The sequence below is a fragment of the Arachis hypogaea genome, chromosome 4, assembly GCF_003086295.3.
Source record: "Arachis hypogaea cultivar Tifrunner chromosome 4, arahy.Tifrunner.gnm2.J5K5, whole genome shotgun sequence".
NCBI lineage: Eukaryota > Viridiplantae > Streptophyta > Magnoliopsida > Fabales > Fabaceae > Arachis > Arachis hypogaea.
The window spans coordinates 127,944,649-127,967,672 of NC_092039.1; the positions used below are offsets into that span (position 1 = coordinate 127,944,649).

The following is a 23,024-nucleotide window of genomic DNA, read 5'->3' on the forward strand; positions in this document are numbered from 1 at the left end:
TGAAGATCATCGATTTCTACAGATTTTATAACAAAAATCCTATTTATACACTAAAATCAATCATCAATATATTTATATATAGATATATACGTGGTTTAATTTATTTTTAATGTATATTTGTATTCTAATATATATTTTACACTAATAAGTAATAACTAACTTTGATGACTGATTTTAATATACACATAACATAGTTATTCTCATCATGCATGCACTAACAAAAACATAGAGTGATATATTAGCCTCTAAAATATTAGATATGCTAGATAATTTAGTACTTCATAAAATAAAAAGAACAAATTATTCTTTTAAAGAGTCTTAAATAAATATGTTTAAACAGGATAAATATGGTTTACATAACTCTTCTATTTATAGATCCTCACATTTGGATAATTATAGCTAATAAATTTAATATCATCAATTATTCCTCATCTCAATCAAACATCAAAATCATCACCAATTGTCACAGCATTTCTCTCTTTTGCTTCATTTGATTCTTGGGAGTCATCTTTTACCGTGGTCATTGAATTGACTCATCATCCATGTTGCTGGAAGATATATATGAAATTTGTAATGGTAGACTTGAAGTAGGATATAAGAAAGGCTTAAAAAGAAATGGTATTAAGTGTAGTGGTCCTTTTAACATTTTTATTATTTTATTTATTGATGGTCTATCCGATGAATTTGTTTGAATGCACCATAAACTCACTAAAATAATTTTTTTTATCAGATCATTTTCTTCATGTGACACAAGTGAGTGAATATGAGATGGTATGTTACCTTGTTCAAGATCTTTGTAAATCCATTTTGAGAAGTATATCTTGCTGGAATTTAACCCTCTACTTTCATAGTTCTTTCTTCCTCCAATCATTTCAAGAATTAACATACCATAACTATATACATCAAATTTGTGCGGAACACCACCAGTCCACCATACATGCAACTAAATACTTCCAGTGCAATATATTCAATAGTTTCTCTTGTTTCAATATGGCCTGGACACAATACTCTTTCTTTTAACATATCTTGGCTATTCCAAAATAAAAAATTTTAGGACAAAAATCTTCATGAGAATATTTTAAGGTTTAATATCAAAATGTAAAATTCTTATACCGCATCTTCGATGCAAATATTCTAGTCCACAAGCTATGTCGATTGCAATTTGATATAATGTGTTCTAATCCAAATTGCAAGTAGGAGTTGGAGATCCATTTTCATAAAAATGATTCTATTAGATGATTAAATACAAAATAAAAATATTTATTATATTTAAAAATAAATTTATGAGAAAAAACACTTTTATTATTTTTATTATGTATACTTTTTTTTATTATTTTGTAATATTTTATATATAATTATATTTTAAGATCTTTATAATTATACTTATTTAAATTCGTTATTTAAATCAAAGAATCAATTTTATTTTTTTTAGTACTACTTTAAATTTGTATCACTTAAAACATTGTCTGACAGAATGAATAAAAAAATATTAATAAATATTTTTATTTTATGCTTTTTAAATTATTTTTATTAAAAATAACTTATTCAAAATATATATATATACACATACAAAATATACATATTCTAAAAATTTTTAATCTCACTATTATAGATGTCATTGAAAAATTATATGCACTAGGAAAAGAAGAAGAATAAGTAGATGTCAGAAAAAAACTTACAAAAAATACAATTTTTGTATTACAACATAAAATATTATTAACATGTATTTTTACTGTATGCTATTTAAATTATTTTTATTAAAAATAGTTTATTCAATATATTATTATACACACACAATATATATTCTAAAAATTTTTATTTTTACTATTATAGATGTCATTGAAAAATTGTATATACTAGGAGAAGAAGAATAAGTATATATCAAAGAAAAATCCACAAAAAAAATTTTTTTTTGCGCTACAACATAAAAAAAATATTATAGATTCAAATTATAAATTTTTTTATCAAATTCTATCAAATTATACCTATCATAAAAAATTCTATCAAATTATAAATTACTAATTCAATAATTATTATAGATTCAAAATTAAATTAAAGATTTTAGATCAAAGTGCTACAATAACTTTTGTACTATTTGATAGAGAAAAAAAATAATTGAATACAACTATCTTAAATCTAATTACACTCCAAGATAGCAATGACACTTAAGTATCATCCCAATCGAAAAATTTAACTTCATACTTATATTTGAAATAAAAAAAAAGGATTTTAACTATGCTCTAAACAATACACAATTACCAAAGGCATTTGTCCCAACAAAAAATACAGAAATTCAACTCCTATTACAACAATAAAACAGGTAATATAACAAAAAGTTTATTTATTCAAAACATCATTTATATTATTCATTTATATTTTTCATTGATGGTAGGAACTAACTTTACTAATACTAATATCATCAGACCTAGATGAGATAATAATCAAGAGATTAAGGAAAAAGAAAAGTAAACAAATTTAAGACACATCTTCAGATAAAAAATATATATACAAAGATGGAACAAAAAAAAGATAATAGATCAAAAATATATACAAGTCAACAGTTTAGAAAAAAATATATCTCCATAAAAACATATGATAGGAAGAAGAAAGAAACAACTTCGATCCAATAACAACCAAAAATAAAAAAGGATAAACACCATATAAAAAGACTAAGTCTATTAATTAAAAGTGATGTTGGAATTCAGGTAAAATGTGGAAATATTCTCTAATGAAGTTTGAAATCTCTGAGGAAAGTTTATGAGGAAATTGTCACTTTCAATCCGGTATCACCAGTTCTTAATTCACAAACCTGTAAATTGTCACTAAGAAAAACTAGAAACTATAAAATTAAAGCATATCAGATTCATAGATTAATTTGATTTTAATTGGATTTATAAGAACCTCTGTTTCTATAAGTACTAATAGGCATTTTGAGTATTTCTTGCTTAACCCACCGCACCACCATCTACTCGTCCATATACATATTCAATTCATTGAAACTTAAAACTTAAATGAAATATAATTTATTCTATATATGTATTTATTATCTGTCCATGTGTTGATAAAAATGCATTAAAAAAAAAATAACCTCATTCAAATATAGCTTCACGGAGGAATTCAATACCAACCGTCTTTGAAGTATCAGCTTATTCATTGCTTCAATTCAAGCTCCGGATTGTTTTGCAATCAAATGGTGTAAGAAGTGACTCATTTCCTGCAATTGTTTTTACTATTTTTAATAGAAGGAATGCAAGGGCCAAAAAGAAGAAAGAAAAAAAATTATGGAAAGCAATATATGTCTCATAAGGGGAAAATGCATGCAAAACTACAATCACAGTGAGTATTACTTACATTACATTTACTTTGCAAATTTTGAACTCATTTTATTGATGGAAATAGTCTCCTCAACAATCTCAGAATCCTCCTCATATGTACTGTTATAGGAGATTCGTGAAAACTGTGAGATAGACATTTGAGGAGAATATAAGACAGGTTTTGGAGGATATGGCACTGACTGAAGTGGTCCTTCTAACATTTCTACTGCTTTGTTTATTGATGGTCTATCCGATGGATTTGTTTGAATGCACCATAAACTCACCAAAGTAATTTTCTTTATCATATCACTTTCTTCTTCTGTAGTGGACAAACCCCGTCCGAGGATATTTTGCTCCTCGAGATCCTTGTAAATCCAATCTGGAAAGTACATTTCACTGGTAAGTGATCCGCCGGTGTCGTAGTTCTTTCTACCTCCCACCAATTCAAGAATCAACATTCCATAACTATACACATCAGATTTGTGAGAAACTTTACCAAAAGTTCGGCTAAATACTTCTGGTGCAATGTATCCCGGAGTTCCTCTTGTACCTTGTAAAGATACAATACTTTCTTTCTTTTTGCATATTTTTGCCAATCCAAAATCAGCAATTTTTGGACAAAAATCTTCATCTAACAGAATATTTTGAGGTTTAATATCAAGATGTAAAATTCTTGTAGCACATCCTCGGTGCAAATATTCTAATCCTCCTGCAATACCAATTGTAATTTGAAACAATGTATTCCAATCCAAATTACAAATAGCATTGGGAGATTCTTGTTTGTAGATAAACTTATCCAAAGAACCATTAGGCATGAATTCATAGATGAGTGCCCTTTTATATTTTTCATAGCAAAATCCCAAAAGCGAGACAATGTTCATATGAGAAGTTCTACCAATACTAGCTACCTCATTCAGGAATTCCTCTCCACTTCCGCTAGATTCGGTCAATACCTTCACTGCTACCAGACAACCATCACTTAAATATGCTTTGTATACAATGCCATATCCTCCCTTTCCTAATTTATCACGAAATGAGTTTGTCATACTTTTCACTTCAGAATAATTATATCTCCTTAACATCAAAGATCCATAAGTTTTCATAAATTCTTCAAATTCATTATCAATAAATGGTCCTGTTTTCTTCCACAAAATCCTTTGTAACAAGCTAAGACACCTCTTTCGGTTACAAATTATTATAACCAAGAAAACAAGACCTCCAATACCTGCTGCTGCTGCTATTGCGCCTGCATGCTTGCAATGAAAAGTATAATTTCAAACAGCGACTTATATCCATGAAAGAAAGCCCTACAACTATAAAACTGATACTGCATTGTAAATAGATCATTAGTGTACCTTTGATCCAAGCAGGTGGATTTCTTCTCTTGCCCGAAGGTTTTCTTCTCTCAAACGAAGGGTTACCTTCAGTATTCAGGTATACTCCACGTGAGAAATTGGGAATTTTTCCTGATAAGTTGTTGTTGGAGACATCGAGATTCTTGAGTTGATGAAGAGATGTGAAGTTTTCAGGTATTGAACCGTTTAAATTGTTACCACTCAGATACAAGTTTTCCAAATGAGTTAATTTACCAAATGCATCTGAGATAGTTCCTGTCAAATTCTGCCTTGTCAAATTCACGGTTGTAATCATAGTCGCAGTACATGCAACAAAACTCCAATTATGACATGGATTATTTCCTCGCCATGAACGGGCCAACAAATAAGGATATCCAAATGCAGATGCAATTTCAAGCAAAATGGTAACTCTCTCGTCACAAGGATCATAGTCGTCTCGACAAAAGGCATTGGTGGTGTTATCTCCAACATTCGTACTGTCAGAATCTCCTAAAATGTTAGGCATAGGACCCTGAAAAAAGTTGTTGTTCAAAATAACAGTTTGCAGGTTCTTGCGACTGAGATTTATCAGAGAATCTGGAACCACACCTGTAAATCGATTGTGCGCAAGTCGTAAATCTTGTAAGGCAGTACAACGAGACATGTCAAGGATATATCCATCAAATGAGTTCCCCTGAAGCCACGCCTCAGACAAATCGATCATATTTGAAACAACATCCATTGTACCTGAAAATCCTTTGCCCTTCTGGTCGTTGAGGTGCAATGTGGTAATCTTGGACCTTCCAAAAGACTCAGGCAAGACACCAGTGAGGCTGTTGTTGGAGAGAAGAAGAGTCTCCAAACTTGTCAAGGAGTCAAATATTTCTGGTAGAGAGCCCATGACATTTGTAGCAACAAGATTGAGCTCTTGTATTTTTGTGGACTGAATCAAGTCGGGGAAGGTCCATGGTGTGAGGTTGGTGTTGTTTCCCAACTTCAGCAGCCCCAAATAGGGTAGAGCCTGGAAGCAACCTTGGGGGATGAAGGTAAGGTGGTTGTTGGAGAGAGAAACGGTAATCAAGTCGGGGAAGAAATGTGATAAGTTTGGTAGGAATCCCATGAGATTTGTAGCCTGGAGGTCGAGGTAGGAGAGTTTGAATGAGGAATGAGTCAAATCGAGGGGGAAGGTCCATGGTAGGAGGTTGGTGTTGTTGGCCAAAGAGAGGACGTCCAAACTGGTTAGGTTGTGGAAGCAATCCTCAGGGATGGAGGAGAGGTTGTTGTTAGAGAGAGAAAGATATCGCAGAGTTGGGAAGGAATGGGATATGTTGGGTACGGATCCCATGAGATTTGTAGAAGAGAGATCGAGGACATCGAGTTGAGAGGAGTGAGCAGTCAAATCCGTAGGAAAGTTCCATGGTGGGAGGTTGGTGTTGTTATTCAGGAGCAAGGACTGCAAACTAGTAAGACCATGGAAGCAACCATGAGGGATGATGGTGAAGTTGTTGTTGTCGAGGTACGCTACTTGGAGGAAAGAGAGGTTGGCGAGAGAGGGAACAGGCCCACCCAGGTTATTGTAGGAGAGATAGAGGTATGTGAGTTGGGAGAGGGAGTCGTTGAGGCCTGCAGGAACTGTTCCCGTCAGTGACATTTCTTTGAGAAAGATCTCTTCAATCCTTCTACTTTGATTGTTGCAACTCACGCCAGTCCAGTGGCACATGTGGGTGGTGTTGGACCAGCCAGGGGGTTTGAGTGCATTCATAAGCTTCAACATGTATGCAGCTTCTCCTTCATCAGAAAGGACAGAGGTCATGAAGAAGAGCACTAGAGTATAAAAGCCAATAATAATTTTGGATTCTGATTTGAGGTATGTCATTGGAGCGAGCAAGTAGCAATAAACTTAGATGATGTTATTACAAAACTCGTTATAATTCTATCTGCCTTGCATTAGTGGACACCTCTCTCGTAAAAGATTTATTCAAACATGAACCCAGTAAAAAGATTAGATCTCATGAATCTAATAGAGTATTGAAGCTCAATGCATCACCAACAATAGAATATATATACATGACAGAATTTGAGTAGGAAAACGAGGGATAATATGCCAATTGCAAGCCAGAGTAACTGGGAGTATAGTACTAAAAAATGACTAATGTTAGGTGAAGGTACACCTTAGTTTGTTGCCATTCAACGCTAACCTAGCTGCTTCTTTTGGACTAAATGTACCCACTAACGTGGTCTCTAGCATAAAACAACCAGGGTCTCTGCATTTGTTATTGTTATTTTATACCACGCATGCAAGCCTGCACGTGAAGATCACGGATTTTTACAGATTTCATAACAAAAATGCTATTCATACACCAAAATCAGTCACTAAAATCAGCCATCAATATATTTGTATATAAATATATGTGTAGTTTAATTTATTTTCAATGTGTATTTGTATTCCAATATATATTTTATATTGGTGACTGATTTTAGTGTACACATAAAATAATCGTTCTCATAATGCATGCACTAACATAAACTTAGAGTGATATATTGGTCTCTAAAATATTAGATATGCTAGATAATTTAGTAGTTCATAAAATAAAAACAAATTATTCTCTTAAAGAGTCTTAAATAAATATGTTTAAATAGGAGTTAAATATTCTACATCACTGTTCTATTTATAGATCCTCACACTTGGATAATTATAGCTAACAAATTTAATATCATCAATTATCTCTCATCTCAATCAAACATCAAGGATCAAAATCATCACCAATTATCACAGCCTTTCTCTCTTTTGCTTCCTTTGATTCTACGGAGCCATCTTTTACCGTGGTTATTGAATTGGACTGATCATCCATGTTGCTAGAAGATATATGTGAAATTTGTAAGGGTAGACTTGAAGTAGAATACAAGAAAGGCTTAGGAGGAAATGGTATTGAGTGCAATTGTCCTTCTAGCATTTCTACTATTTTATTTATTGATGGTCTATCTGATGGATTTGTTTGAATGCACCATAAGCTCACTAAAGTAGTTTTTTTTATCAGATCATTTTCTTCTTCTGTCACAAGTGAGTGAATATGAGATGGTATGTTACCTTGCTCAAGATCTTTGTAAATCCAATCTGGAAAGTACATCTCGCTGGAATTTGACCCTCCACTTTCGTAGTTCTTTCTTCCTCCAACCATTTCAAGAATTAACATGCCATAACTATATACATCAGATTTGTGCGAAATGCCACCATACATGCGACTAAATACTTCAGGTGCAATATATCCAATAGTTCCTCTTGTTCCCAATATGGACACAATACTCTCTTTCTTTTGACATATCTTGGATAATCCAAAATCAGAAATTTTAGGACAAAAATCTTCATCCAAGAGAATATTTTGAGGTTTAATATCAAGATGTAAAATTCTTGTACCGCATCCTCGATGCAAATATTCTAGTCCACGAGCGATGCCAATTGCAATTTGATACAATGTGTTCCAATCCAAATTGCAAGTGGGAGTTGGAGATCCATTTCCATAAATGAACTTATCCAATGAGCTATTAGACATGAACTCATAAATGAGTGCTCTTTTGTTTCTCTCATTGCAAAATCCCAAAAGCGAGACAATGTTCACATGAGATGTTCTACTAATACTAGCAACCTCGTTTATGAATTCTTCTCCACTCCCTTTTGATTCATTTATCACTTTCACTGCAACAAGACGACCATCAGATAACTTCCCTTTGTACACAACACCATATCCCCCTTTGCCTAATTGATCACAAAATGAGTTTGTGATTTTCTTCACTTCTGAAAAACTATATCTCTTTGGGGCCAGAAAGCCATAAGTTGTGATGAAATCCTCCACATTCTGGTCATCAGATTCCCCTGTTTTTCCAAAGATTAACCTCTTTTGTGCTAAACTGAAGTATCTCTTGCGGTTGCAAATGACCACAGCAAAGACTACAACAATTCCAACACCAGCTGCTGTTGCACCTATATATATTGAAAGAACACCTATAACTTTAAAAATACATTTTCGGTAACTGATTTTTTGTATATATATATAAGATGATTGTTGTTCTAATTATAAAAGATACTAGCCACTGTATCCTAGCAAAAGAGATGATGGTAATAATTATTGTAAAAGGAACTTTAATTAACTTTTATTTTTACCTATAGCTGTCTTAAGCCGCCAGTTCCACTTTGAAGATGATCCTAAAATTTAAAAGATCAATAACTTAGACGTGGTAAAATTAAAGACAAGATTAATACTTAGATAATACATAATAATCTCGTGAAATGCATATAACTATGCAGTTAAAACACTATTAATTAGTAACACGGAAGTAACAGTGTTAGTGGTTCTATAAAACCTCTTGGTTTAAGATTATACTTCCTTATTGCTAAAAGCCTGTTTTGATAGAGTTGATTTCAACATGAAAATGGCAGTACATAGTTTAATTTATAGACAAAATTTATTGCAACAGAATATAGAAGTCAACAGGCGCATGCATGTTCATGAAATTAAGAAACATATATACCCGATGAACAAGAATTAGAACGAGTTCCATCATTACAGAAACAGGCGAAATGTCCATCATTGCTACCACAATTGCCACCTGAGTTAGTGCATCCTCTGCACTGATCATCAATCTGAGGCAATAATTTCAAGCCAAAACCACTTTCCAACGCTTGCTGAATTGTAGTAGTAATGGGGTTATTGGCACTGTTAGCAAAAGTCGAAGCTAGGGCCTTTGAAACAGGAAAAATAACAGTGCTGCAACTTCCATAATAAGGCAGCGCCTCATTATCTTGTTGTTCAGCATAGTAGACACTACCGCTGCTGCAACTTTGAACAAACTTAAACTGATCCGAAGGCTTTGTTTCTGAAGAACACTTGTACAAGAGTGTGATATTAACAACACTGTTATCATCATATTGAAGTATGGTTTCATCCAAGGTGTTGTTGCTGAAATCTCCTGAACAGAAATCAATGCTAGTACTAAAGTAATCGTCCCTAGCAACTGTCAGATTCTCTTTACCGATGTCCCAATCAAGAATCCTGTATTTGACAGAATCCACTATGAACTTTGGGACTCCATTATTATTGTTGTTATCTTCACATGTGATCTTCAAGTTAGGCTCACCGCAATAGTTTGACCTGTTATTAGTGTTGTCAATTTGACCCCAGAAAGGGTAAGTGAGTTGGCTGATGGATCCGCAGCTTAAAGTGTTCTTGCACGCCAAGTAACTAACGTTATCAGCAGCACCTACAGATGTTGGAACGTGGGTTGCCATGGCAATAAGAGCCAAGATGAACATCCATATGGAAGATAGACGGCGAAGACGACAAAGAGGTTTCATTGTTGCAAAGGCAGAACAAGAACAAGAAGGAGAAGTGATGATGGAAAAGAAGAAGAAAATATATAGGAGTTGGGTTCAAACTTCAAAATGCAGCAGACAGAGGAGAAAGGAGAAAGGAGACGAAGACTTGATATAATAAAAATAAGGTAAACGATATTTGCATCCATGGAGATTATTAGTACATGAATGAGGCAAAGAAATGGAGTAACGCGTTTCGCTGACTTTTTCAGTGCACGAAGTCGTTGTCACTGCTCACTAGTCAGCTTCACATGGATAATATATAGTTGAAATTTCGACAGCATGAAAATTCAAAGCAAGGCTAACAAATTATTTGAATTGCATATTAGATCATTAGCTTATTTGTTTCGAAAGTACATACATGAATAATAAATTTAGAAATTGAAGGGAAGGTAGGAAAACTTGTTTAAGCGGCTACTTACAGGAAATACCTGCAATTGAAATAGCCATATATCATGTATATAACATACCTGAATTTGGAAGGACATGATCATCTTGATGAGGTGGTGAGGTAGCAGAAGAATCACAAGTTTTGATGAGCCCATCACCCAGATTTGAATAATTAGACTCATCTTTGCAATAACATGTTGCCTGTTTTGAATTCCAATCATAGCCACAGGCTCCACCTGAGTTCATACACTTGAAACATTCTGTTACACTTCCTATCCATTTCACCAAGAATCCATTTTGGATAGCACCTTCTATGTTGTTCCATGTCAACTCCACTTCAACATCAAGTTGCAACAACAATGGAATAAACACACTTGTTGTGCAAACAACACTAGAAGGAGGAGCACCTAGAGCTTCAGGCCTAGCATAAAAGTATTCATTTGAAGTCCTATTTGAGAAACAATTAAGAAATCCGGGGATGGAATTGGGCAAACCATTATTTAAAGAACAATGATAGAAGAGGGTAAGATTCTTATTGCCAGGCCCATAATCAAAGAGCTCAAAGTCAAGGCTTGTGTTTACTGGTTTTGAAGGGCATAAACCTTCAAAGTAGTCAACTCTTGCTATTTTCATGGTTTGGTTTTCCGAGTATGCCTCCAAAACCCGGTATGTCATGTTCTTGATGGTTATGTAAGTAGTGGAGTCATGATCAGGATCACAGTTGAGTTGTAGAAGAGGGTGGCCACACTGCTTTGGACGATTTCCTCCCCAGAATGGAAAACCAATGTTGTTAATCTTCCCACAATCATAGCGAGTATCAGCACAACTTGTATAGTTATCATCATTGGAGCTTAAGTATGGAGGAATCTGAATCATTATCAAGAGGATCATTAAGTGAGGGAGAAGCATAACAAGCAGAGAAGCCATTTTAGAAAATAGCTGAGGATCGTAGTGTTTGTGTTTAATCAACTTCGCAAAATGAATAAGATAGTTAAACAAGATTAAAGGGATACTGCAAGATATGAAATTTCAAAGAAAAGGATAGTAATTGCCTTTACTCTAACTAATGTAATGTTTCGGATAGTTTACTTGATTTAAATACAGAATAAAATTGTAATATTATTCATTGTACGTATTATATGAAGAAATTTGAGTATCAATGGTGTAAAATTAAAATCCAACTAAAACAAACTATATTAAAGTTCTGTTTGTGACAGATTGCACAGTGAGACAAGAGGTTTGATTCTTGCAGTTGAAGTAAAGACAAGAAGAAAAGAAAACAAAAGAAAAGATTACACACACTACTCATATACAACTATAACTACCAAGTGCCCCTAAAACAATGAGAAGCTTCACTTTTCTCACGTCAACAAATTGTTATAGCTCCACAAAACATACCATTTGAGAAAAAGAGATACCATGTAAGAGTGGTGTCAAGAATATAATTACATAAATATTGTTGCCTTAGGCAAACTCATTTGGATTGATGGAATCATTCTGCACTGAAGTTGATGAATCTGGCTCATGTGTATTGTCATAAGCTATATCTGGAGATTGCAACTTTGATCCTTGAGGAGAATACCACATTGGCTTCGGAGGAAATGGGATAGAATCAAGTAGTCCTTCTAACATTTCTATCACTCTTTTCATGGACGGTCTATCCGATGGATTTCTTTGTATACACCACATGCCTACTAAAATAATCTTCTTTACCAAATCATTTTCATTCTCTGTGTTTGTCAAGCATCTTGTTGAAAGATTATCTTGCTCCAGTTCCTTGTAAATCCATTCTGTAAAGTATATTTCACTAGTACGTGTATCTTTATCATTATAATTCTCTTTTCCTCCAATTACTTCAAGAATTAACTTCCCATAACTATACACATCAGATTTGTGAGAAACTCGAGAAACTCCACTGTATATCTGATTATATACTTCTGGTGCAACATATCCCACTGTTCCTCTTGCATACTGTAGAGATACAATACTCTCCTTCTTTGTGCATATTTTAGCTAATCCAAAGTCAGCAATTTTAGGACAAAAATCTACATCCAAAAGAATATTTTGAGGTTTAATATCAAGATGTAAAATCTTGGTACTACATCCCCAATGTAAATATTCTAATCCTCGAGCAATGCCAATTATAATTTGATAGAGTCTGCTCCAATCCAATTTTGATGCTTTTTCATCAATAAATTTATCTAAAGAACCATTTGGCATGAATTCATAAATCAAAGCTCTCTTATTTGTCTCATAACAAAATCCTAAAAATGGGACAATATTCACATGAGACGTGCTATTAATACTTGCCACCTCGTTTATGAATTCTTCTCCATTAAATTCTTCTCCATTCCCTTTAGACTCTTTCAATATCTTCACTGCTACGTGACGACCGTCACTTAAACTTCCTTTATATACAACACCAAATCCTCCTTGTCCTAATTTCTCACCAAAGAAATTGGTCATCCTTTTCACCTGCGAATAACTATATCGTTTTTGCACCATAAACCCATAACTTTGTATCAAATCCTCAACATTGCGATCAACAATTGTTTTCTTGAACATGATTTTCTGTAACCTCTTGCTTTTGTAAATAACCACCACACATGTTATCAAAATTCCAACACTGGCTGCTGATAAGCCTGCACGTATATAATGCAAGGAAGTGGATACCAATTACAAACAATAATTTAAATCTTTTGAGAAAAAAATCAATTAGTTTGATAATACTAAAGCAAAGGATCAACAAAATTTTTTAAGTATGTTAGCATGATAAAATCTAATTAGATTCTTTAAATACCTGTCCAAAATATTATTAAGAATAAAGGACAAAAACAGATATGAAATTATGTAAAAAAAAAATACTGTAAAGTAAATGTTGATTCATATAATAAATATAACAAGAAGTGAACATGAAATGAGAAGATGATTTAATTATATTTTATTACATAATTTATACATATTAAAAATTATTAACATTGAAGATATATAGTATTTTATATAAAATTTTGAGAGTAAAGTATTATTTTGGTCTACAACATTTGTACTGAATTCTAATTTGGTTCCTAACATTTAAATATTTTATTTCAATTCCAACAACTTTTAAAGGTCCTATTTCAATTCTAAAAAAGTTTTAAGTGAGTTCAATATTGTCTCACCATTAAACTTACAAACAACTTGCATATTAAAGAGTCAATAACATTCAATTTCAGTATGTAAGTAAAATCGATCGACCAAAGATCACTAATATAAAAATGTTTTCTTTGATTTTAAAGCGTTGACTATTAATTGTTAGAATTTTGAATTTTAATTTGTACAAAAAGAAAATGGAGGAGAAGAAGTGTTATTCGAAGGTTTTAGTTATGTTTTTTTAACACATAAAAAAAGATATGACTTAACTAGTAACTTATAAACGTTCACGTCACTCATTCTGTTAACTATTATTGTCAAATTTAAAGGTAGGACCACATTTAAAACTTTTTGAGATAAAAATAGAATGTTTGAATCATTTAGGACCAAATTAGAATTTGACCCAAACGTTGAGGATTAAAATAGTACTTTATTCAATTTTTAATATATGTTTATTGTATTTAATTAGTACTTTATTAATTGTAATAATAAATAAGAATTTTTTAATTTTTTTTAAATTTTTTTATTAAAAGATGATTGATTAATTTTTATCTTTTGGTAAATTATTAGAATTGCTAACATGGCATCATTAACACAAAAAAAAATATTACTTTAACTTATTATAAAAAAATTGGTTACAACTTTATATGTTATAAATAGATAAATAAAGAGCTATGTTATAGATAGATAGCTAATTTGTGCGTATAAACGAAATGAATAATTGTTAAATATGTTTTACAAATTTATAAAAAAAAAATTATAGTATTTATCTTTTAAGTAAATTAAATAATTAAAAACGATCATTTCAAATTAAAACTTGTTATGCTATACGTGAAGGTAGGTGGAAGTACCTGTAATCAAAGCTGTTGGGATTCGCCCATTAGAAGCAAGCACAGGAAAATCATTGCCTGTGGCAATAAAATTGACCTTTGGTGAGAATTTGGGAATATTTCCAGCAAGGTGATTGTTAGAGACATTCACAACCTCAAGTTCATGCAATGTTGTCAATCCTTCAGGTATTTCACCTGTCAAATTATTCCCATCCAAATACAATTTCCGCAAATCTGTTAAATTGGCGAATGCAGGTGAGATTGTGCCCGTCAATTTTAGATTTGATAAATTGACCATTCTGATCTTGTTTTTGTCATCACATGTAATGAAACTCCAGTTTTTACAGGCATTATTTCCTCTCCATGTACGGGCCAAGAGAATTGGATAGTTGAATTTTGCAGCAATTTGAAGCAAAATGGTCACTTTGTGATCACAAGGTCCTGGATCTTTGTGACAGAAGCCATTTGTGGTGTTAACACCAAGATTCACATTCTCCTCAGGATAAATGGCAAATTCGGGCAAAGGACCTTGCAAAAAGTTATTGTTCAAAGAAATACGTTGCAGCAAATCGAGTGTTGTTAGAGAATCTGGAACTACCCCTGTTAATTGATTGTAACCAAGTTGTAAATCTTGTAAAGCAGCGCAATGAGACATGTCAGGAATAGGTCCTGTAAACGAGTTCCCTTGAAGCCAGACTTGAGATAAGTCGAGCATGTTTGAAAGGACATCAATCGGACCCGAAAACCCGTTACCCTTCTGGTTATTGAGATGCAAGGTGGCAATCTTGGTCCCTCCGAAAGACTCTGGCAAGACACCGCTGAGGTTGTTGTTGGAAAGAAGAACAGTCTCCATACTTGGCAAGGAGTGAAATATTTCTGGTAGAGAGCCCATGACATTTGTAGCAGTAAGATTGAGGTCTTTCAGTTGTGTGGAGTGAGTCAAGTTGGGGAAGGTCCATGGTGTAAGGTTGGTGTTGTTTCCCAAGTTGAGACTCACCAAACCGGGTAGACCTTGGAAGCAACCTTGGGGGATGAAGCTAAGGTGGTTGTTAGAGAGTGAAACTTCGTTCAAATCTGGGAAGAAATGAGACAAGTTTGGTAGGGATCCCATGAGATTTGTAGCCTCGAGGTAGAGGTAGGAGAGTTGCAATGAGGAATGAGTCAAATCGAGGGGGAAGGTCCATGGTGGGAGGTTGGTGTTGTTGGCCAAAGAGAGGACATACAAACTGGTTAGGTTGTGGAAGCAACCCTCAGGGATGGAGGAGAGGTTGTTGTTAGAGAGATCAAGCCGGCTCATACTCGGGAAGGAATGGGATATGTTTGGTAAGGAGCCCATGAGATTCGTAGAAGAGAGGTGGAGGAAACGGAGTTGGGAGGAGTGAGCAGTCAAATCGGTAGGAAAGTTCCACGGTGGGAGGTTGGTGTTGTTGGTCAACCACAAGGACAGCAAAGTAGTAAGACCATGGAAGCAACCATGAGGGATGGAGGTGAAGTTGTTGTTGTGGAGGTACACTAGTTGGAGGAAGGAGAGGTTGGCGAGAGAGGGAACAGGGCCACTGAGATTATTGTGGGAGAGATCGAGTACCGTGAGTTGGGAGAGGGAGTCGTTGAGGCCTGCAGGAACTGTTCCCGTCAGAGACATTGATCTGAGCTCGATCTCTTTAATCCTTCCACTTTGATGGTTGCAACTCACGCCTCTCCACTGGCACATGTAGGTGGTGTTGGACCAGGCAGGGGGTTTGAGTGCATTCATCAGCTTCAACATGTATGCACCTTCACCATCACTATCGATAGACTCCACACAACCCATGCACACCACAATCATACACAAACTAATAATAATACTTCCATTTTTGCATCTTGATTTCAGGTATGCCATAGATGATGAACAAACAACTTGTTACCTTTCACTACGTCGATGCTCAATCACACACATTAAGCACCAACACATATAATAATAATGAATGAAACAACTCCAAACTTCAATTAACAATATTCTATTTGCAAAAGAAAAAAAATATTGATTTAATTTTTATATATTAATATTATTATTATCAGATAACATTGTAATTCTCATTCATTATTTTGCACTAATTCACATTCTCATCTTCCTATATTTAAACGATAAAAAAATCTATAACCAAATACATGTATTGTTTAACTTATTTTTAATTTATATTTTATATTTTAATATGTAATTTTTGTTAGTGACTAATTTTATTAGCTGATTAAGTGTACATCAAAATTAATTATTAAAATTAATTACTATATATTTGTGTATCAATATATATATACTGTTTAACTTATTTTTAATGTATATTTTATTTTTTAACATGAATTTTATTATAATTTTGCTACTTTTTATTTTAGTATAAATTTAATTTTAGTTTGTATTTTTTATTAGTATCTTTATAAAATATAAAATAATTAAATATTGTGTTTGATTGAAAAAAATATAATTTATTACAGGTAGAGTCAGTAAGATCGGATAGCGAACTTTAGAGTGCAAATAGAGTTAGAGTTAAGAGATTCTCAACTCACAAATAGAATAGAGTTGAGTTTAGAGTGCAAATAGAGTTAGAGTTAAAAGATTCTCAACTCACAAATAGAATAGAGTTGAGTTTTATAGAAAATTTAAATTTGCGAGCAGGGTTAGGGTGGAGTTTAAACGACTTCATCCTACTCTACCCATTACCCAATACTCATTGCTACTAAATTCATTGGACTAACAATTTTGCCTCTAAAATTAAATTTTGGGTTAAACGAATTAGCTAACTCGAAAAAATAATGAATTAAACCGGACGGCATATTTATCTTTTTGTATCGTTAAAAAAAATAATAAACGAATCAATTCAATAAATTAATGGAATTGATCATAAATAATCCGATTAAAAATTTTAATCCCTTAAATAAATCAGAATTAAATAGGTCAACTCGTTTATTGTGTATACTTAGGTGGTAGAACTTAAATAGGATGAATTATACGGTAAAGATGTAAGTTTACAGATCTTTCCTTTTATGGGATGAAAGAGAAATTAAAAAAGGTAGGATCTACACTTAAAATAATAAAAAATAACTATAAAAAGAATTTATTTTCTCTCTTTATACCACTTTAATCGTATAGTAGAGTGTCCCCTTAAATAAATATTGAATTGGTCCATTTGCCAGTCTTATAATCTTATTCATTGTTAGCTCTAATTATTCTTTAAGGTCACATTGTTAGCCGTGGCTGACCTGTATTTTATTGTATTTCGCCTACTAAAGTCATCTCAAAAGTATGCATTATCAATTTATCATTTTGGGACCACATTGTATTTATCATCTTTGTTTTATTTTACGGGAAATTTTTTTTTTTCCTTTTTGATCATGAAAGTATGCATCGTTATTGTTGTGGACGTTTGTGGTGGAAATGTGGAACAAAAGAGAAATAAACGTGCAGCACAAAAATATATGCATTATCGGTATAATTAAGTATAAAAGATGGAGGGTAATTTATTTTCTAATTGGTGCACAAAGATTTCCCTTATCCATTCTTTTTTCTTTTAATTTTAATTTTTAGTGCAGGGAAATGGTCAATTGCATGTGTTGTATCTTCCATTGATGGTAAAGCTAAGGAAAAACCAGTTATATCGATGGTGATCAGAAAAAAGAAAAGCTTACGTGCAAAATGTGCAGATCGCTGAAGCTAGTTTCCTTTTCGTTTTCTTAGCTTACTTTTTATATCATCAATGTGCAAACAATAAAGAGCAGGACAAGAAATGCTGTGAATTTTCCAACCAGAGAGTAATAATAAGCCGCTTAAAAAAAAAAAAAAAATCATACTTCAAATCTCTATATTGCTGAAATTTAAAATGAATTTATTATATCACCAATTTTATAGTATCTATCATTTAGTGTCGAATTTTTATTGAATTTATTTTTTATATTTAAAATTTATTAATTTTTATATTTTTAAATTAAATTTTAACTTTGCAAAATGATAAGATAGTTAAACAAAATTAAAGAGACAATACAAGACACGAAATTTCAAAGAAAAGAATCGTAATTGAGACTCATAAACGTATTGTAAATTTAGCTTGACTTATATATATAGAATATACGTAATACGTGTATATAGAAATTTAAATATTCAACATAGTACTTTTAAAAAAAAAATATCAATATTATTAAACATTATTTCTACATAACAAACAGAGTAGCCATCATAGAAAAATTGAAGGATAGACAAAAAGAGAGATAGAGAAAAAGACAACAATGACTTAGAATATTATTTTTGGACTTTTTTGAGACATAATGTATGTAAGATACAATACAATTGTTAAACGTATTCCATGAAAGAGACAATATTAGAGACTCACACTAACGTAGTGTTTGGGATGATTTTTTTTTTTTTTTTTGTCGGTTTGAGATAGTTTACTTGACTTATATACAGAACAAAATTATTGTAATATTCTTTTTATGTATTATAGGAAGAAATTTGAGAATCAATGTGTAAAATCCAACTAAAATATACTATATTAAAGAGTTTTGTTTGTGACAGATTTTAAAGTGAGGCAGGGGTTTAATTTTTGTAGTTGAAGTAATTAATAAGAACTAGAAGAAGAAAAAAAAAGAAAGAAAATATTAACTCATATAGCAAGGCATTGAATCTTCAGTTGTTTAGTTATAGCAAGCAAACCACACAGCTCATGTACAACTACAGGTGCCTCTAACACAATGAGAAACTTCACTTTTCTCAGGTCAACAAGTTCTTATAGCTCCACAAAACATACCACTTAAAAAAAAAAAGATACCATGTAAGAGTGGTGTCAAGAGTATAATGAGAAATATCTTACACAACAATTACATAAATTTTGTTACCTTAGGCAGATTCATTTGGATTGATGGAATCATTCTGCATTGAAGTTGAAGAATCTGTTTTATGTGTATTGTCATAAGCTATATCTGGAGATTGTAACTTTGATTCTTGGGGAGAATACCACATTGGCTTTGGAGGAAATGGGATAGAATCAAGTGATCCTTCTAACATTTCTATCACTCTTTTTATGGACGGTCTGTCCGAAGGATTTCTTTGTATACACCACATGCTTACCAAAATAATCTTTTTTACCAAATCATTATTTTCATCCTCTATGTCCATCAAGCATTTTGCTGGAAGATTATCTTGTTCGAGCTCCTTATAAATCCAATCTGTAAAGAATGTTTCACTGGCACGAGAATCTTTACTATTATAATTCTTTTTTCCTCCGACTACTACAAGAATCAACTTTCCATAACTATACACATCGGATTTGTGAGAAATTCGAGAAACTCCACCATACATTTGATTATATACTTCAGGTGCAATATATCCTGGAGTTCCTCTTGCACACTGTAAAGATACGATGCTCTCTTTCTTTGTGCATATTTTAGCTAGTCCAAAATCAGCAATTTTAGGAACAAATTCCTCATCCAAAAGAATATTTTGAGGTTTAATATCAAGATGTAAAATTTTGGTGCTACATCCCCAATGTAAATATTCTATCCCACGAGCAATACCAATTATAACTTGATAGAGTATATTCCAATCCAATTTGCATACTGCATTAAACGATGCCCTTTCATCAATAAATTTATCTAAAGAACCATTTGGCATGAATTCATAAATCAATGCTCTTTTATTTGGCTCATAACAAAATCCTAAAAATGGGACAATATTCACATGGGATGTTCTATTAATACTTGCAACCTCATTTATAAATTCTTCTCCATTAGTTTTACACTCTTTTAATATCTTCACTGCTACTTGACGACCATCACTTAAACTTCCTTTGTATACGACACCAAAGGCTCCTTTTCCTAGTTCCTCACGAAATGAATTAGTCATCTTTTTTACCTGTGAATAACTATATCGTTTTTGCACCATAAACCCATGACTTTGTATCAAATCCTCAACATTGTGATCAACAATTGTTTTCTTGAACAGGATTTTCTGTAACCTCTTGCTTTTATAAATAACCGCAGCACATGTTACCAAAATTCCAACACTGGCTGCTGATAAGCCTGTACGTATATATGCAAGGAACAAAGTGGAGATCAATTACAAACAATAATTTGAATATAATCCTTTGAGAAAAATTCTTAAGAAACATGGACCAAAAAATCAATCACTCATGACTGTTTATATTGATGAGCTGGTCAAACTTTAAAAATGATTCTACAAGTTAGATATTTAAATAATAAAGTAAAGGATCAACAAAAATTCTTTAACTGATGAGTTACCATGATGAAATCCAATTTGAAAAGTGTTTCATGCATTTGATTTCTATACATTCTAGTACTCTATTATGCATATTAATTTATTATTATTTATATAATATTTGTCTAATTTTTTAAACAATTTAAAAATCTTGAAATCTCTGTATATACATAAAAGAAGGGGAAAAAAAATCTCAAGCATGTCCCACTAATTAAATAAATCTATATGTACATGCATGGACCAGCAAATAATGACATATATAGCATTCTATATCATAAATCACTCATTTATGACTAAACCACTGAAAAAAATTATTAATTCTATAACTGAACTGATAATATAATCGTATATAGCAATAATGATTGTACTTACCTGCAATCAAGGAAAGTGAGAATGGAGCTTTAGATGGAGCAACTGTGGTTGGCTGAGAAGCATTGATGAGCAGAACATTACCCTTAGTATTGAGAGTGACATCAGGTGAGAAATGGGGTATGTTCCCTGACAGATTGTTATTGGAAACATCAAGAATCTTAAGTTGAGGTAGATCTGTTAAGCTCTCTGGTATTGGACCGCTCAAATTATTTCCACTGAGATACAACTCCCTCAAATCAGTTAAGTTTGTAAATGCCGGAGAAATGGTCCCTGTCAAATTCTGTTTGGTCAAATTCAGGGTTCTGATCTTGTTCTCTACGCACACAACAAAACTCCAGTTTTGACATGGATTGTTTCCTCGCCAAGATCTCGCCAACAAGAGAGGATACCCAAAATCCGCAGCAATTTGAAGCAAAGTGGTGACTTGCTTATCACAAGGCCCTGCATGGTCTAAACAGAACCCATTATTGCTGGTGTTGACATCAGTAAAAGAGGATTGAAACACAGGCAATGGACCCTGAAAATAGTTTCTCTCCAAATGGACTGAAATCATGGAGAGATTCATCAAGGAAGGTGGAACTAAACCAGTTAACAAGTTATCTTGAAGATCCAGATAACCCAAGTTGGTGCAATTGGAAAAATGAGGCAGGGGACCAGTGAGCTTGTTGTTAGAGAGGAAAAGAGAGTACAAGCTTGGGAAGGAAGTGCATATGTCTTCCGGTAAGGTGCCAATAAGATTTGTAGCGTCCAGTCGGAGGCCTTGGAGTTTGGAGGAAGACTGAAGCAAATCAAGAGGGAAACTCCAGGGTGGGAGGTTGATGTTGTTACTTAGAGTGAGGGTTTCCAAACTGGAAAGACCCTGAAAGCAATGATGAGGGATGGAGGTGAAGTTGTTGTTGTCGAGTTGAACCTCTGTGAGCGTGGAGAGGCCGGCGAGAGAGGGAAGAGGCCCCGAGAGAGAGTTGTTGTCTAGAAGAAGATGGTTGAGTTGGGTGAGGGTGTTGTTGAGATCTGAAGGGATTGTGCCGGTGAGGGACATTGAAGAGAGTTTAAGAGCGTAGACTTTGCCCTCCTTACTGCACTCTACGCCATTCCAATTGCAGACATATGTGTCTTCGGACCAGTTGGAGGGAGCTGGCTTCAGAGCTTTCAGAAGCTTCCACAAGTAGCCAGCTTCTGGATCTCGAGCTTCTTGCAAATCGGAGTGGACGCACAAGATGAACAAGAAGAAGATGACTATAGCAAAATTGGTAAAACCAACTTCAGATTTTAATATTATTCTGGGAGCCATTCGATTTAATTTGAGGTTTGAGGCACCAATAATGTAGCATGCAGCAACATAACATACATATTTTAACAAACAACCCAACTTCAAATCTCTGGTAATATTAAGTTGACTAGCGGTGACTATGCCCAGCCAATAAACAAAGAACACGTCTAGCATAGCTGGGATAATTAAGTTTCAGCCTAATAAAGTTTTCTACTTAACACTTAATTACGGAAATGGATCATCTCCAGTGAAAAAAACACTTGAGAGAATAAAGTGTGATGTTTCACCTTTAATTCTCTGAGTGGAACCAAAATTAAATAGAAGAGAAAAAGTAATGAAGAGTTAGATTACACATTGAACAACATCTAGTCTTTTTTTTCACGGCAGATCCACTCCCAGACATTACTACTCTTCAAAAGTGGCCATTAATCATTCAATCGAGGTAGTGTCACGGTGACACATGTCTGTTGTTTGGTTTGGTGAGACACAAATTTTTGATGGACACAGGAGGATACGGATGGACACGGAGACACTAAATTTGTGTACCTCCAATTTGATGAGACACTGAGACACAACTTGTGAGACACTAATTTTTTACTCTTTTACCTTTATTCAATTTTTAAATTTTCAAAATTTATCCTCTTATCTCTTCAAATATTTCTTCTTTTATTTTCTCTTTTAGATTTTACAACTAAATTTGTTCCCCATTTTTTTCAAAAAAAATTATACATTTAACTTTTTATTTATTTAAATTTTAATTAATCTTTGATAAATTTTAG

The 23,024-nt window shown here is 33.1% G+C and overlaps 3 protein-coding genes across 5 annotated transcripts; all 3 read right to left on the reverse strand.

The window, feature by feature from the left end:
* Positions 1-282: 282 nt before the first annotated feature.
* LOC112744926 (uncharacterized) lies at positions 283-11,483 on the reverse strand. 2 transcript variants are annotated; one of them, XM_072234190.1, is made up of 6 exons: positions 10,487-11,483; positions 8,808-8,849; positions 7,737-8,627; positions 4,670-6,436; positions 3,352-4,560; positions 283-3,214 (listed from the first exon to the last, which is right to left on the reverse strand). In XM_072234190.1, the coding sequence occupies exons 1-5, from the start codon at positions 11,331-11,333 to the stop codon at positions 3,359-3,361; spliced, it is 4,749 nt and encodes a 1,582-aa protein (XP_072090291.1). In that variant the 5' UTR covers positions 11,334-11,483; the 3' UTR covers positions 283-3,214; positions 3,352-3,358. The 2 variants fall into 2 exon arrangements, with proteins under 2 accessions (XP_072090291.1, XP_072090292.1); XM_072234191.1 differs by lacking the exon at positions 10,487-11,483 and adding an exon at positions 9,176-10,153.
* Positions 11,484-11,576: 93 nt separating this feature from the next.
* On the reverse strand, positions 11,577-16,324 carry LOC112744932 (receptor-like kinase TMK4). The gene is made up of 2 exons (XM_072234197.1): positions 14,387-16,324; positions 11,577-13,048 (listed from the first exon to the last, which is right to left on the reverse strand). The coding sequence occupies exons 1-2, from the start codon at positions 16,242-16,244 to the stop codon at positions 11,871-11,873; spliced, it is 3,036 nt and encodes a 1,011-aa protein (XP_072090298.1). The 5' UTR covers positions 16,245-16,324; the 3' UTR covers positions 11,577-11,870.
* A 2,664-nt stretch (positions 16,325-18,988) lies between these two features.
* LOC112744930 (receptor-like kinase TMK4) lies at positions 18,989-22,434 on the reverse strand. Of its 2 annotated transcripts, XM_072234199.1 has the most exons (3): positions 20,976-22,405; positions 19,226-20,407; positions 18,989-19,139 (listed from the first exon to the last, which is right to left on the reverse strand). In XM_072234199.1, exons 1-2 carry the CDS (start codon positions 22,264-22,266, stop codon positions 19,227-19,229), a joined length of 2,472 nt encoding a protein of 823 aa, XP_072090300.1. In that variant the 5' UTR covers positions 22,267-22,405; the 3' UTR covers positions 18,989-19,139; position 19,226. The 2 variants fall into 2 exon arrangements, with proteins under 2 accessions (XP_072090300.1, XP_072090299.1); XM_072234198.1 differs by having other exon boundaries at positions 18,989-20,407; positions 20,976-22,434.
* Positions 22,435-23,024: the final 590 nt, after the last annotated feature.

Bases quoted from the DNA above. Each gene is read 5' to 3' on its own strand.
- LOC112744930 (XM_072234198.1), bottom strand. From the start codon at position 22,419: ATGCTAGACGTGTTCTTTGTTTATTGGCTGGGCATAGTCACCGCTAGT. The intron at 20,408-20,975 runs GTAAGTACAATC...ATATACGTACAG, and splicing joins CTCACTTTCCTTGATTGCAG to GCTTATCAGCAGCCAGTGTT.
- LOC112744932 (XM_072234197.1), bottom strand. From the start codon at position 16,244: ATGGCATACCTGAAATCAAGATGCAAAAATGGAAGTATTATTATTAGT. The intron at 13,049-14,386 runs GTACTTCCACCT...ATATACGTGCAG, and splicing joins CCCAACAGCTTTGATTACAG to GCTTATCAGCAGCCAGTGTT.
- LOC112744926 (XM_072234190.1), bottom strand. From the start codon at position 11,333: ATGGCTTCTCTGCTTGTTATGCTTCTCCCTCACTTAATGATCCTCTTG. The intron at 8,850-10,486 runs GTATGTTATATA...TTTAAATTTTAG, and splicing joins TCATGTCCTTCCAAATTCAG to GATCATCTTCAAAGTGGAAC. The intron at 8,628-8,807 runs GTAAAAATAAAA...CAATATATATAG, and splicing joins GCGGCTTAAGACAGCTATAG to GTGCAACAGCAGCTGGTGTT.